This window comes from Rhinatrema bivittatum, chromosome 3 (assembly GCF_901001135.1).
Source record: "Rhinatrema bivittatum chromosome 3, aRhiBiv1.1, whole genome shotgun sequence".
Taxonomy (NCBI): domain Eukaryota; kingdom Metazoa; phylum Chordata; class Amphibia; order Gymnophiona; family Rhinatrematidae; genus Rhinatrema; species Rhinatrema bivittatum.
The window spans coordinates 450,354,414-450,368,761 of NC_042617.1; the positions used below are offsets into that span (position 1 = coordinate 450,354,414).

General features: G+C 43.8%; 1 protein-coding gene across 1 annotated transcript in view; it reads right to left on the reverse strand.

Moving 5' to 3' along the window:
• The window catches only part of NOL10 (nucleolar protein 10), a 226,040-nt gene that overhangs the window by 136,738 nt on the left and 74,954 nt on the right, over positions 1-14,348 (reverse strand). The window contains exons 9-10 of the mRNA XM_029595891.1: positions 14,042-14,127; positions 3,605-3,683 (exon numbers count right to left, since the gene is read on the reverse strand). Of these exons, the coding sequence (XP_029451751.1) occupies positions 3,605-3,683; positions 14,042-14,127 (165 nt within the window). The remainder of the gene's footprint in view (positions 1-3,604; positions 3,684-14,041; positions 14,128-14,348) is intronic.

Genomic DNA, 14,348 nt, shown 5'->3' on the forward strand with positions numbered 1-14,348 from the left:
GGGGAGTGGAAATCCGAATGAACTGTATTCGATGGGGGGGGAAAAGCTGATGTGCACAGAGCAGGAGAGGGACCTTGGGGTGATAGTGTCTAATGATATGAAGTCTGCGAGACAAGGCGACAAGGCGATAGCAAAAGCCAGAAGAATGCTGGGCTGCATAGAGAGAGGAATATCGAGTAAGAAAAGGGAAGTGATTATTCCCTTGTACAGGTCCTTGGTGAGGCCTCACCTGGAGTACTGTGTTCAGTTCTGGAGACCGTATCTACAAAAAGACAAAGACAAGATGGAAGCGGTACAGAGAAGGGCGACCAGGAAGGTGGAGGATCTTCATCGCATGACGTACGAGGAGAGATTGAAGAATCTAAATATGTACACCCTGGAGGAAAGGAGGAGCAGAGGTGATATGATACAGACTTTCAGATACTTGAAAGGTTTTAATGATCCAGAGACAACGACAAACCTGTTCCGTAGGAACAAAATCAGCAGAACCAGGGGTCACGATTTGAAGCTCCAGGGAGGAAGATTCAGAACCAATGTCAGGAAGTATTTCTTCACGGAGAGGGTGGTGGACGCCTGAATGCCCTTCCGGAGGATGTGGTGAAGACCAGAACTGTGAAGGACTTCAAAGGGGCGTGGGATAAACACTGTGGATCCATAAAGTCAAGAGGCCGCCAATGAAGAGTGGGTGACTCGCCAGAATGACAGCTACTGCCTGGAGACAATACCCTTATTCAATAAACATACACATGCTTACTGTGACTCCAACATCGCTCTAAGCTTCAACAGCAAGAGGAAATGTGGAAAAATGGATTTACACTCACAAAGAGGGGAGTAGCTGGCTTGTTACGGCGGTTACTACCCCAAACCAAATAAGCCTGATACTTCACCTTCAATGCATATACAGCATAGTTCTCTGCTTCAACGGCAGGGGAGAAGAAAAAAGGGTTCGCACTCACAAAGCGGGGAGTAGCTGGCTTGTTACGGCGGTTACTACCCCAAACCAAATGTGTCTGATACTTCACTTTCGATGCATATCCAGCATGGCTCTCTGCTTCAACGGCATGGGAGAAGACTGATACATCACGCATTTCCAGCATAGCTCCCTGCTTCAACAGCAGGGGAGAAGAAAAACAACCAATAAGGACTGTATAACATAGTCTGGGTAAAACAAATAAGCATGGGTGTAGCTTGCTTATTGCGGCGGTTACTACCCCTACTACCCCTAACTAATCAAGCTAGATATTTCAATGGTGGGGGTGGAAGGGAAATAGAACCAAGAGCTAAGAGAAACAGATAAGTATGAGAGAAAAAATGTGTGAAGCTTGCTGGGCAGACTGGATGGGCCATTTGGTCTTCTTCTGCCGTCATTTCTATGTTTCTATGTTTCTATGTATGTTAGTCCTCAAAAGCCACAAAACAGGTCTGGTTTTCAGGATATCCCATAATACAGCAATTCTCAACCAGTGTATCGCCAAGCACCGGCAGGTGTGTTGCGTGCTATCCGCAGCCAGCAGGGTCGAAGACCAGAGCGTTGGCCGCCACCAGAGACCAGGCCAGCGGAGGCCAAAGATCAGAGCACAGGCCACCGCCGGAGACTGGAGTGCTGGCTGTTTGAGACCAGGCTGGCAGGGCCGAAGACTGGAGCTGTTCAGCTGGGGGCCGGTGTGTGTGCAAGTGGTATGTATTTGAGACGGGGAGGGTGCTTGTATGTGTGTGCAAGTGGTGTGTATGTGAGGGGGGAGGGTGCTTCTGTGTGCAAGCGGTGTGTGTGTGTGTGTGTGTGTGTGTGTGTGTGTGTGTGTGAGGGGGCAATAAATGGTTTAATATTTGTAGTGCTGCCTTTTTATAGGTAGGGTTGTTCCATTTGAGTGCATGCCATAGTATAGGTGTAATTTTGTGATTATTAGTTTGTGTGCATTATTGCAGATCCTGGTATGATGTTAGGTGCTACATTTCTGTTTCCATTTCTCTAGTTTTGTACTGCAGGCAGAGTAGCCTTTTTGGGTTTTCATTCCAGTTTCTGTTTCCATGTTTGTAATTTGTGGTCTTTCTGTACTTGGTGAAGGTCGAATTTGTGTGTGACCGAGGTGGCTAGTTAAATACCTCCCCTTATTTGTTGTGTTTTCTCAATAGGACTTGCATTGGTGGTGAACGGCTGTCTTATTATAAGTAGGGCTATTGCACCTGGTACTAGAGGGAGTTTGTGTTGCTGTTATTGAGATAACACCAGAATATCTTTTTTTGTATGGTAAGTAGTATGGGGAATGCTCTAGTTCTGCTTTATACCCATTGCTGAGGGTCAGGGGTGGGGATGGGTTTCTGTGGATGCAAAGTGGTCATTTAAGCCTTGTGAGAATCATGTGTTCAGTGTTTCACATATGTGAGAACTATCTATCAGGTGTGTCCTGACAGAAAAAAAGGTTGAGAACCACTGCCATAATGAGCTATATTTGCATACAATGGAGGAAGGGTATTCAAACCTCTCATGCACACTCACTGTGAATCTGATAGAAAGGAAGCTGTAAATCTAGGGGGTCATAATATGAAGCTCCAAGGGGGGTAGATTCAAACAACATTAGGAAATATTTCTTCATGGAAAGGATGGTGGATGCATGGAATGCCTTCCCTAAAGAGGTGGTGAAGACAAGCAAGGTAATGGAATTCAAAAAGGCATGGAATAAACAAAGGTGATCTCTAATGGTTAGAAGATGAAAATGAAGACACGGGGTAACTTTTGGTATTACATTTCTGCATGGGGATAACCTGCACAGAGCGGCAGTTACAACCCTAATCGAGCTGCTGAGCATAATGGACGGACTATTTTGGATCTTTATCTGCATCATTTACTGTTATTATGAAATCCTGAAAACCAGACCCGGTTGTGACTCTTGAAGACTGGAGCTAGTCAACCCTGAAGTATCGTCTTCAATACAAAGCTTGGCTATTATGACATGCTAGGTTTCTCTGCTCGGTTTTCATGTTAACTGGTTTTTTAATATCATCCTTTCAAACTGCTTTCTGTTCTCCTTTAAGTCTTTTGCAGTTTGTCATGCCCTCCAATATTAAATTAGATAATTTGCCACCAGAACCTCTGAGTATATGATCAGCTGTCGTTTTCTTTCGACCAGATCTTCTACAAAGGTTCTTTCATCTGCCATCATGCAACCTCAAAAATAACCATTTACAAGGAACATACATAAATGTTCTATTCAAAAATCTAACCCCAGTTCACATGAGTTTTAGTACATGAAATGTAAGGGAACAAAAACTGCACTTACCTTACTTTCTTTAGCATTCATACATGAAGAAGGAATCTGCACGTGATTTTTGGTCACGATAAAACCCCCCAAATGTGGTGTTAGCAAACACTTTATTGGCTTAAACAGACTATACGGTCTTTGGGATTGGAAGTTTTCATGTGTCGAAACTCATGCCAGGGAAATTACTTTAGGAATAGTTTTTGAATAGAATTTATTTTGTATTTTCTAGTGTTTCTTTCCAGGTCAGTGGTCAATGTTGAGGTCTTAAAATATATCTTATTGTAATACTGGCTAAACATACTAAGTATTTTAAAGAATTTTTAAGCATATGTACAACAAATTACCTGACCAGTGGAAGTTCCAACAGCCATGTGCAAAGCTCCATTAAATTTCAGTGCTGATATGGATGGTAAACCCTCTATCCTGAAAGTTACACATTTTACAGAGAATTATTTTTAAAAACATCCTAAATGTAAAATTTTTGCTAGTATTTTCACTTTCTATAGCAAAAATTATAAGTGCATACTTACTGGGCCTACATTCACTACTATCATAGGAACTCTATAAAGCTGATACAATTTAACACCATATATTTTTGAACTAACATTAGTTCTCAGACAGCATTACCAGTTGTCCACAATAATGTACAATAGAAATTACATTACATAATTCTTGCTCCAGAAAACTTTCAATCTGTGCCAGAGTAAAGGGAATTCTGGTGACTCACTCACAGAGGGGCAAGTGGTGAAAGGAATTAGATTCAAATCCCTGGTTTCACAGTTCTTTGAAAGTGTGAAGAACAGGCCAGAATCACTAGAGTAGCCCTCAGAGAACATTGCTGGCTCTTATTTCTTGGCATACCCCACATTAAATGCAAATTACTTCAAGAATTTACTCGATTACCTCTTTGATCTTATTTCTAATCACCAGATTCCCCATTTCCTTGCTCGTCTGGCCATTACCTTCAATCAATCTCATTACAAAATCACACAAGAGGGAAATCTCCCTTTAGTGCTGCACCTAGGGAGGATAACTTTCAAATGATTGCGTGCAGCAGCATATGCGCATATACATTGCTGCGGATAGTTTTACCTTAGTGTTTTATAATATGAGCATATTACATGCGAGCATATTATAAAATACACGCATATTTACCCCAGAGCATTGAAATGGAGAAATTACTTACCTGATAATTTCGTTTACCTTAGTACAGACAGATGGACTCAGGACCAATGGGTTATGCTCCCCTGGCAGCAGTTGGAGATGGAGTAAGGCTGCAAAGTTGACATCATGGTATAGATACCCCTGCAGTGACCTCAGCCCTCCAGTATTCTCTTCAAAAGCCACTGTGGACATACTAGTGAAAATACTTGATTAAAAACGGATAACTATAACTGTACTCAACAACCATAACCACTGAACTCCAGTAAGAATATAGGTGCCTTAATCTAGGGATTGGATGAACACTTACTCGTAATCCCTTGGATTCGAGGCCCACTCCATGAGAAAACCCATGGCACAGTTGGGCAGCTGAGGGCAGGACGCCGAGTCCATCTGTCTATACTAAGGAAAACAAAATTATCAGGTAAGTAATTTCTCCATTTCTTAGCATGTAACCAAATGGACTCAGGACCAATGGGATGTACAAAACTACTCCTGATAAGGGCAGGAGGCTGCCCCCAGTCCGGTCAGCACCGCCCGTGCAAAGACTGCATCCTCTTGGGCCTGTACATCCAGACAATAAAACCTGGAGAAGGTGTGCAAGGAGGACCATGTCGTCGTTCGGCAGATATAGATGGGAGACAGCAGTTTAACTTCCAGCCATGAGACCACCTGAGCCCTAGTGGAATGAGCTCTAATCTGAGAAGGTAATTGATTTCTAGCCTCCACGTAGGCTCCCCGTGACCACTTCCTTAATCCAGCGAGCTATGGTAGCCCTGCGAAGCAGGTTCACCCTGCTTCCTTCCACCGTGAAGGACAAACAGGCGGTCCATCTTTCGGACCGGTTCTGAGACTCCCAAAAATCTCTTGACATTCAAATGACGGAGGAGATGATAGTCCTCCACGTTCTTGAGTTTATCTAGGGATGGCAACGAAATGGACTGATTCAAATGAAACTCAGATACTACCTTCGGCAAGAAGGATGGAACAGTACGTAGCTGTACCGCCCCTGGAGTCATCCGGAGGAACGGTTCCCAGCATGGCAACACCTGCAGTTCAGAGATGTGACGTGCCGAGCTTATAGCCACCAGGAACACAGTTTTCAAAACTAATACCTGCTAGGAAAGATTGCACAGCGACCGAAAAGAAGGACCTGCCAAGAATTCCAGCACCGAATTAAGATTCCACAAGGGAACCAGCAACTGTAAGGGAGGTTGAAGGTGCTTCACTCCCTTTAGAAAACGAGTCATGTCAGGATGAGCCAACAGGGAGGTTCCATTTACCTCACCCCTAAAACAGGAGAAAGCTGCTACCTGCAAGGAATTAAGGGCCAAACCTTTTTTCAAGCCATCCTGCAAAAATTCCAGAATAAGAGGGATTTTGACCACTTGGGGGAAGGACACTGCGCTTCTTGCACCAGGCCTCAAATAATCGCCAGACCTGCATATATGCTAGGGACGTGGTCAAAATTACCGCTGCAGAATGTCCTCACCTCATCAGGCGAACACTCTCAAGGGCCAGACCGTAAGCCAGAATCTAGTCAGATCCTCATGAAGGACCGGTCCCTGCTGCAACAGGTCCCTGTGTGGTGGGAGATGCAGGGGGTCTCCACCAGGAGTCTCTGCATGTCCGCATACCACAGACGCCTGGACCAATCTGGGGCTACTAGTAGGATTAGACCCCTATGGTGTTCGATTATGTGAATGACCCTGCCCAGCAGGGGCTATGGAGGGAAGGTTATAGCAACTCTTCTGGCCAGGTCTGAACACCAGTGTCGATTCCCAGGGACCACAGATCTCTTCTGCGACTGAAAAATCGAGGAACCTTCGTATTGTGAGATGCGGCCAGCAGGTCGATTTTCAGGAGGCCCCAATCTACTATCAGTTGAAACGTTTTGGTCAACAATACCCACGCTCCTGGATCCAGACTCTCCCTCTTAGTCTGCCCTGATGTTGTCTTTTCCTGCGATGTGGGAGGCTGAGATTATCTGTACCTCTGCCCACTCCATAAGGAGGTATATCTCCTTTGACACTTGCTGGCTCTTGATTCCTCCCTGGTGGTTGAGGTAGGCTACTGTCGTTGTGTTGTCCAACATCACGCAGACTGCTTGACCCTGGAGTCTGTGGCTGAACCGTAATATGCCGATTTGACTGCTTGGGCCTCTTCTTCCATCCAAAATCCCGTCAGCTCCTAACAGTGAGCTCCCCAGCCCCAGAGACTCGCATATCATGAGAACCAGCCAATTCAGGGAGGACAGGGACACACCCCTGCTTAGATGAGCGTCCTGTAACCACCACTGGAGGCGAGAGCAGACTCCCATCGGTAAATGTAGGCGAACTGAATATTCTTGGGACTGTGGATTCCAATGTGATAGCAGTGAGCATTAAAGTGGGCGCATGTGTGCCCTTGCCCATGGCACTTCTTCCAGGGTTGCTGCCAAACAGAGAACTTGGAGATAGCGCCACACCGTTGGACGTACCATGTTCACCAATTGATGCACCTGGTACATCAACTTCTGTATCCGTGTGGTTAGAAGACCTTGCTCTGCCTGGTGTCAAACCGGACTCCCAGATACTCCAAGGACTGGGAAGGCTTGAGGCTGCTCTTGGCCAGGCTTACTATCCAACTGAATTCCTGTAACAAGGAAATCTCCCTGTTGGTTGCCAGGATGCTCTCTTCCACGGACTTGGCCCAGAACAGCCAATCATCCAAGTATGGGTGTACCAGGATCCCATCTTTTCTCAGTGCTGCTGCCACAACCACCATAATTTTGGAAATATTCTGGGAGCAGTGGCTAGGCCAAAGGGCAGTGCCCGAAACTGATGACGACGACCCAATACCACAAAGCGTAGGAAATGGTGTTCTTGTCAGATTGGAATATTTAGGTAGGCCTCGGATGGTACAGAGAGGTTAGGAACTCTCCCGATTGTACAGCCATCATCACGAAGTGTAAGGTCTCCATGTGAAAAATCAGTCACTTGCAGGTGATGGTTGACACCCTTGAGGTCCAGGATGGGGCGAAAGGAGCCTGTCTTCTTGGGTACGACAAAATAAGTGAAATAACGCCCTATATTTTCCTGGGCCATATAGTTCTGGGATCACAGCCCTTTATCCTGAGGAACCTTAGAAGTGTCACATCCACTGCCTGTTTCGTGTGCTGAGAGTGGCAAGGAGACATCATGAATATGTCCCAAGGAGTGCTGTGGATTTCCAGCTCATATCCTTCTCGTATGACTTCCAGTACGCATTTGTCCAAACTGATTTCAAACCACCATTGGTAAGAGAGAGACAGATGACCCCCTATCTCCTTGTCCTGAAGGTGTCTTGGTAAAATTTCATGGGGAGGTGTTTCAGGATGATCCTGAATCCGAAAATGCCCTGCTCTTGGGATGCCGGATACGAAAGGACTGAGACCTCCCAAGGGGGTCGAGACCTCGGAAATGTTGAATTTCTGTAGGGGTGAAAATGCTGGGAACCCTGGAATGACCCCTTACAGGCAAGGGACGCTGTAACTGCTTCCTGTTATCTTCTGGTAACAGGGGAACTGGAGATTTGCCCCATTAACTGGCCAGCTTTTCCAACTTGCTCCCGAACAGGAATGATTATTTAAAGGATATCCTCATAAGATTAGCTTTGGAGGATGCGTCAGCTGTCCAATTCCACAGCCATAGTTGTCATCGGGCCGCCACTACTGAGGCCAGTCCTCTGGCCAAAGTATGGATTAAATGAGAGCCTGTATCTGCTAAAAAGCGGCAGCGGGTTCCATAACTGCTCTGGAATTCCCCCCCCCCCCCCCCCGAGTCATCCACCTCCTGAGATAGAAGTAGACATGAATGAGCCACCAGAGCGCAACAAGAAGCAACCTGTATAGTCACTGTTACTACATCAAAGGCTTGTTTAATGATGGATTGAGTCTATCTATCATGCACATCTTTTAAGGCTGGCTCCTCCCTTCACTGGGATAGTTGTTCGCTTAGAGATGGCACAGACCAGTACATCCACTTTAGGGAAACAAACGCTCTCTTACCGCTCGGTCCAGAGGGTATAGGGCTTCCAATGCCCGGCCCCCTTTAAAACTTGCATTTGGGGCATCCTATTCCATATCAACCAACTCCTGGATGGCATCCATCACTAGAAAGTAGCAAGAGGCTTTCTGCAGGGAAATCAGAATGGGATTCTTCTTTGGTTCGTCATAGAATCCACCCCTGGAATTCTCAGCATCTTCAGGGACTGGGAAACCAGGGCCGGCAATTTGGCTCTATGAATAAAACCATAACATGGCCAAATATGGTTCCAACCCAGTGGGGATTTCCCCATCTTCCAAGAAATCTGGGTCCTCCTTTTCATCTATGCCTTCTGGGTCCCTACCAGGGATACCCTTGATAAGGAAAGGCTTTATCAAGGGTATGCCTGGGTCTGCCGGTCGGAATGGGAGAGGGAGGGGTGACTGGCTGGGGTTCCATCCAGACAGTGGCAAGTAAGACAGCAGATTGCGCCTGTATGAAGGCTTATACCCCCTGGAAAAACTCCATCCAAGACAAGGCAGCCGGTTCCATGCCTAGTCTAGGAGGCACTGGGATGGGTCCAGCTGAATTTCCCTCTCCCATGGATGACCCAGTCAAGGGGATACTCAGATTCTGCGTACTTCCAGTTAAGGCTGTGACCAATCCATCAACTGAATGGGAGGAGCCTGGCTTAGCAAAGTCCGAGGAGGTCAACTCTCCTTGGGCTTCCTCTCAGTGTCGATATAAGTTGGAATCCAGGTCAGATTGTGAAGCTCTAACATGACAAGCAGTGCAAACAGCAAGTCGCTTAGGTTTCATGGTTTCCAGCGCAATTGTCTGTGGTAGCTGTGCGTTTAATCAGCTCGTGCTCAAAAATTTATGCGCACAAATTTTGAGTGTCTAGATGGGGCATGGCGAGGTGTACTCACAGCCTGTGCGCACAGCTCTTCCTGTATTGCGCGCTTTCCAAGTTGTGCACGTAGGGCCACACCAGGCGTTACACGCACAGCGTATGCATAGAGCAGACATACTGCGCGTGCTGACATTCTATGGAGGACAATACGGCACAAGAAACACATGCAAGATGGTGCTGCCGCGACCTACCACAAGGTGTGCCGACAAAGCCTACAGTGGGGCCTAACCTACTAGGGGCTGCTCAACCTGCTTGGAAGTGCAAGTCTCCTTACCCCAACGAGAGTGGGAACAACGCCGGTACGGCGTGCCAAGCAGGGAGAGTCCTACCAAAAATCCCTCTAATTGTCTCTGAATCAGAAGGAATATCATCATCCCTGGGTTTTTTTTTGTTTTTTTTTAAGCTTACCTGGGCTTAGCGTTTACTGGCTGAGAATACAGACTGTCTCCGACTGTGGGGAGAGAGAGTGGCCGTCACCACCATTTATTTATTTAACATTTTTATATACAGAGGTTCTAGAGACAGAATCACTAAGCACTTCGGTTTACATGCTCGGCTTTTCTGCACCCGCTGCCTAAGCAGCAAGTTCACGCTGGGAACCAGCTACCAGACTAAGGCATGCCTCTGAGGGACCTCAGAAATCACCTCAGGAATTCTCAACTGGGGGAGGGACCTTTAGGTATCACCGTAAGAGAGCGAGGTTCAATTTTCTCCAATTTAGAATGTAGACTTTCTCCTTCCAGAAACTTCCTTTGCAGCTTTACTCAATCTCCATCTGCTGGAAGGGGAGCATAACCCATTGGTTCTGAGTCCATCTGGCTACACATTGGAAAACACATATTTCAGTTCATTAAATACACGTATTTTACCCACTTATTTTAAAAATATACATGCATATATGTTACATGTGAAAATAACTTACTCATGCAAGTTGGGATTTATACTTGTAAATTGGTGTATTTTAAAACATATACACATGAGAAATTACCAGTTTAACTAATTAGTCCAGTTTGCCCAGTCCTTCTCCAGGTCATCAAGACCCTCTTGGTTCTTCAGAACGCCTCCCAGTTAACCCAGACCTCCCACCCAGTCAATACCACACAATAAACACATTTAATAACACTTACACCAGATAACTATCAGATGTAAAAATAAGTAAGCTGGAAATGTACATGTGTGTCTTTCAAAATAGCAATATGTCACTTCACCATCGCGTCCCAAATCCCTTCTTCATTTATGTTTGTGGACTAATTTTAGTCCAATCCGTTTTGTATACTGTATCTAGTTATAAAGCTCCTTAACATATTTGAAAACCCTACAATGCCAGACCAAAACTGACAATCCATACAAAACTATATTTGTTTAACTATGGCAAGAAGACAGGTCTATATTTGAAAACTTTGCTGGCCACATCCAGGAATTAGCTGATAGGGCCATAATTGATGCTAGCTCAATTCTTGTTATCTTTTCACAGGGAAGACTTGTTTTTGTTTCCTTGTACACATTCATGTGGTAATTTACATAGTAACAGTACATGTATGCAGATAAAGACCAAATGGCCAGTCTGTCCAGTTATTCAAATCTTTTCTACTAAGGATATATCCTAGCTGCAGAAGCTTAACTGCATATACGATTTCACTCTTTGTCCAAGTCGTCTTTGGTTCTCTACCATCTTATGTAGATGAGCCAATAAATTCACATACTTAAACCAATACCCAGCTCTTCCCCATCCACTGTGTCTTTGCAATAATCAAAACAGCTACCAAAACTAGCAAAATTATTGCCCTAACATTTGGTTGCCTATAGCCCCATGACTCTGCTGGACAGAACCTGGTCACCACCAACCTGCCTGCTGGATCCCATTGTCTTCAGTATTGTTCATGATCTCTTCATCCATTCCTTGTTATCTCATTACCTCTTCTCTTGAGAAAGTAAAGGGTGGGTTGTCTGCAATACTGTAACTTCCTAACTTTATTTCTAACACTGTCCTCTATATCTGTCCCAAGTATGCTTGAATTCTGTCAGCTTTAGTTTCTATGACCTCTGTTAGTATAGCATCCCAGGCCTCTATTACCCTCTTGGTAAAGCAGTATTTTCTGATGTTTTTTTTCTAAAACATCCCTCCATGCAACTTCAGATCATGACCCCTTGTATTGAATCTCCTTTTCTATGGAAAACTGCACCTTCCTCTACTTTATTAAATCCTAAATACGTGTAACCCCTAACACAAAATAAAAACGGTCCAGTACTGGTTGTTTGTGGTCCTGTTGTACAAAGTTTAAAAATACCATTTAGGAAGCCCAGATAAAATATATTCCTTGCATTAAAAAAGGTTGAAGGAAGATCAAACGACTGCTAGCATGGTTTAATAGTGAGGTGAAGGAGGCAGTTAAAGCTATAAGGGCAGTGGTTCAAAAAATGGAAAGCAGATCCAAATGAAAATAGACAAGAGCATAAGCACTGGCAAATTAGATATAAAACAGTAGTTAGGCAAATGCCTAGGAGTATTCCCCTACTAGATTGAAAAAGATCAGCTTGTCCATAGGGATTCTTAAGACTCCTCACTCAATCATACAAAATTCTTTACAGATAATAGAAATACTAGGGGGCGCTCCATGAAGTTAGCATGTGGCACATTTAAAACTAATCGGAGAAAGTTCTTCTTCACTCAACGCACAATTAAACTCTGGAATTTGTTGCCAGAGGACATGGCTAGTTCAGTTGGTATAGCTGTGTTTAAAAAAGGATTGGATAAGTTCTTGGAGGAGAAGTCCATTACCTGCTATTAATTAAGTTGACTTAGAAAATAGCCACTGCTATTACTAGCAACGGTAACATGAAATAGACTTAGTTTTTGAGTACTTGCCAGGTTCTTACGGCCTGGATTGGCCACTGTTGGAAACAGGATACTGGGCTTGATGGACCCTTGGTCTGACCCAGTATGGCATGTTCTTATGACTCAAGAATATCCAATCAGACTTATATTGATACAGCACACTCTCCCTAGACGCCATCTCTCCGCTTACTTAAAAGAATATGCAAACAGTGCCACGCTGTTCTGCACCATCATAATCTCAATATAACCAAAAGTAAAGGTTAAGTGACAACAGAGGAAAAGTTTAAGGACACACTACTAAGGGACCAGAATTTAGGGCCTGGGCCACATATGTCTGAATATTTCTAACATCGCCCTTTCCTTCCTTTCTTCCATAGAGTATATTCTGAGTAAAAAAATACAACTCTTCTTTGTAGAGTTTGTGGTACAAGCCATGCATAGTTTTGATCATCTTTTTCTAAATCACTTCCATCCTCTTAATAGCCTTTCTAAAGATATAAAATCCAGAACTAAATACAGGATTTAAAGTGGGAGTCTTTTTCAGCTGTTAATACCTTGTACTTACGCGACCACGCGCACTGTTAGCTTTCCCATTTGCTTTATTACATTAACTGGCTGCCTGGAGACCAGTTGAAATGATTAATCTTAGATCTTTGTGTAATAGTTTTCAGCTCTTGTCCTGCTGATATGTGACGAATGGATCTGTGTCTGAAGTGCATTGTTTTACATTTTTAGAACTGAAGTTCATTTTGCATAGCCATAACCAGTCTTCTAGATTTTTTTTTTTTAAACACCCAAGACCATTTTTTTTATCCCTTCTGGTGTGTATGCCATTATACATTTATCACCTGCAAACAAGCATACTATCTCATCATGCTTAGTCTACAATCAATCTGCTGACTGAAGTGAGATTTGTAATGTTTAGTGGATATAATAAGGAAAGGATCATTCCATTAATTAGGGATGCGTAGACAGAATATTTTTTGGTTTGGTTTGTTTTTGGTTCAGTTCTGTTTCAGGGGTTTTATTTTTTTCCATTTTCTTCAGCTTTTTCATTTCAGCATGTACTACTTACAATTAGTTTGTACTATTTACTGAATGAAACAAAAAAAATCTGAAAATGTTTTGGTTTTATGAAGGCATTTATTATTCATTTTGGATTTAATGAAACAAAAATGGCCTCATTTGGTTTGGAATGTACATTCCTACTACAAATGTATATAGGGAAGGGGCCAGCTTGATAGAAAACTGTGGGATATTTGGATTTGATTCTACTGGAACTAGATTTTGCTCACTGGATCAATAGGGGTTGGAGATATGACATAATTCATAGACTACAGGAGGGAGAGAATTCCATTCATCACTCAGCTGATACCTGTAGGAGGATGCAGTGGTATCTGGGATATTCAGGAGGAAGGTGAGGGAATAAAAAAAAAAAAAAAAAGGAACACCACCAGGTAGCTGTGAAATAAGATTCTTGGCACTATAGGCCTAGCTGGGGGAGGTTCCAGTTGAGCTTGAAGCCCAAAGATAGAGGAGGAAGCTGTCAAGACAGAATCCCCCTTCAACATATGGGGAAGAATGAAGTGAGCGACCTTTCCATAAAGGAAATTTAAGAGGCAGAGGAATATATTTAACAACTGTATTAACAAGTGTAATAGGTGTGGCTACTTTTTTCCACCGCATTTTGAAAATGGTTTTTATTTTAATGCCAATTTTGTTCACAGTTTTTCCCAGCCGGTGAAACAGCAAGATGTAACTAACTGCTCATTCTCCTTCAAAAAAGCATTACTAATTGCTGCCCTAACAATTTTAGAGAATGTGCATGCAGTGTCAATACTTGGCGTTCAGGAGTGCTGTCACTTACTCTGTATCTGCTATGATGCTGCTTAACGCACAGTCCAACACCCCAACGCGATTCCGTGTTCTGGGATCCCAGCATTCCACTTTACCCTAAATCAAAAGTATTACACAGAAGTAAGTGAACAGATAGTGATTAAAGTCAGTGATTATCTTCACACCAATTTTGAAATTTGGTCTTACCTGATAAATTTCCTTGAGTCCTGCTAGAGAAGTCCATACTAGTGGGAAGTCCCTATTCCATAGCTGCCAGAGACAGAGGACACGTCTTTTCCCTTTTTGATGTCATCCTTGGCTATAAGGGAAGTGTGGTC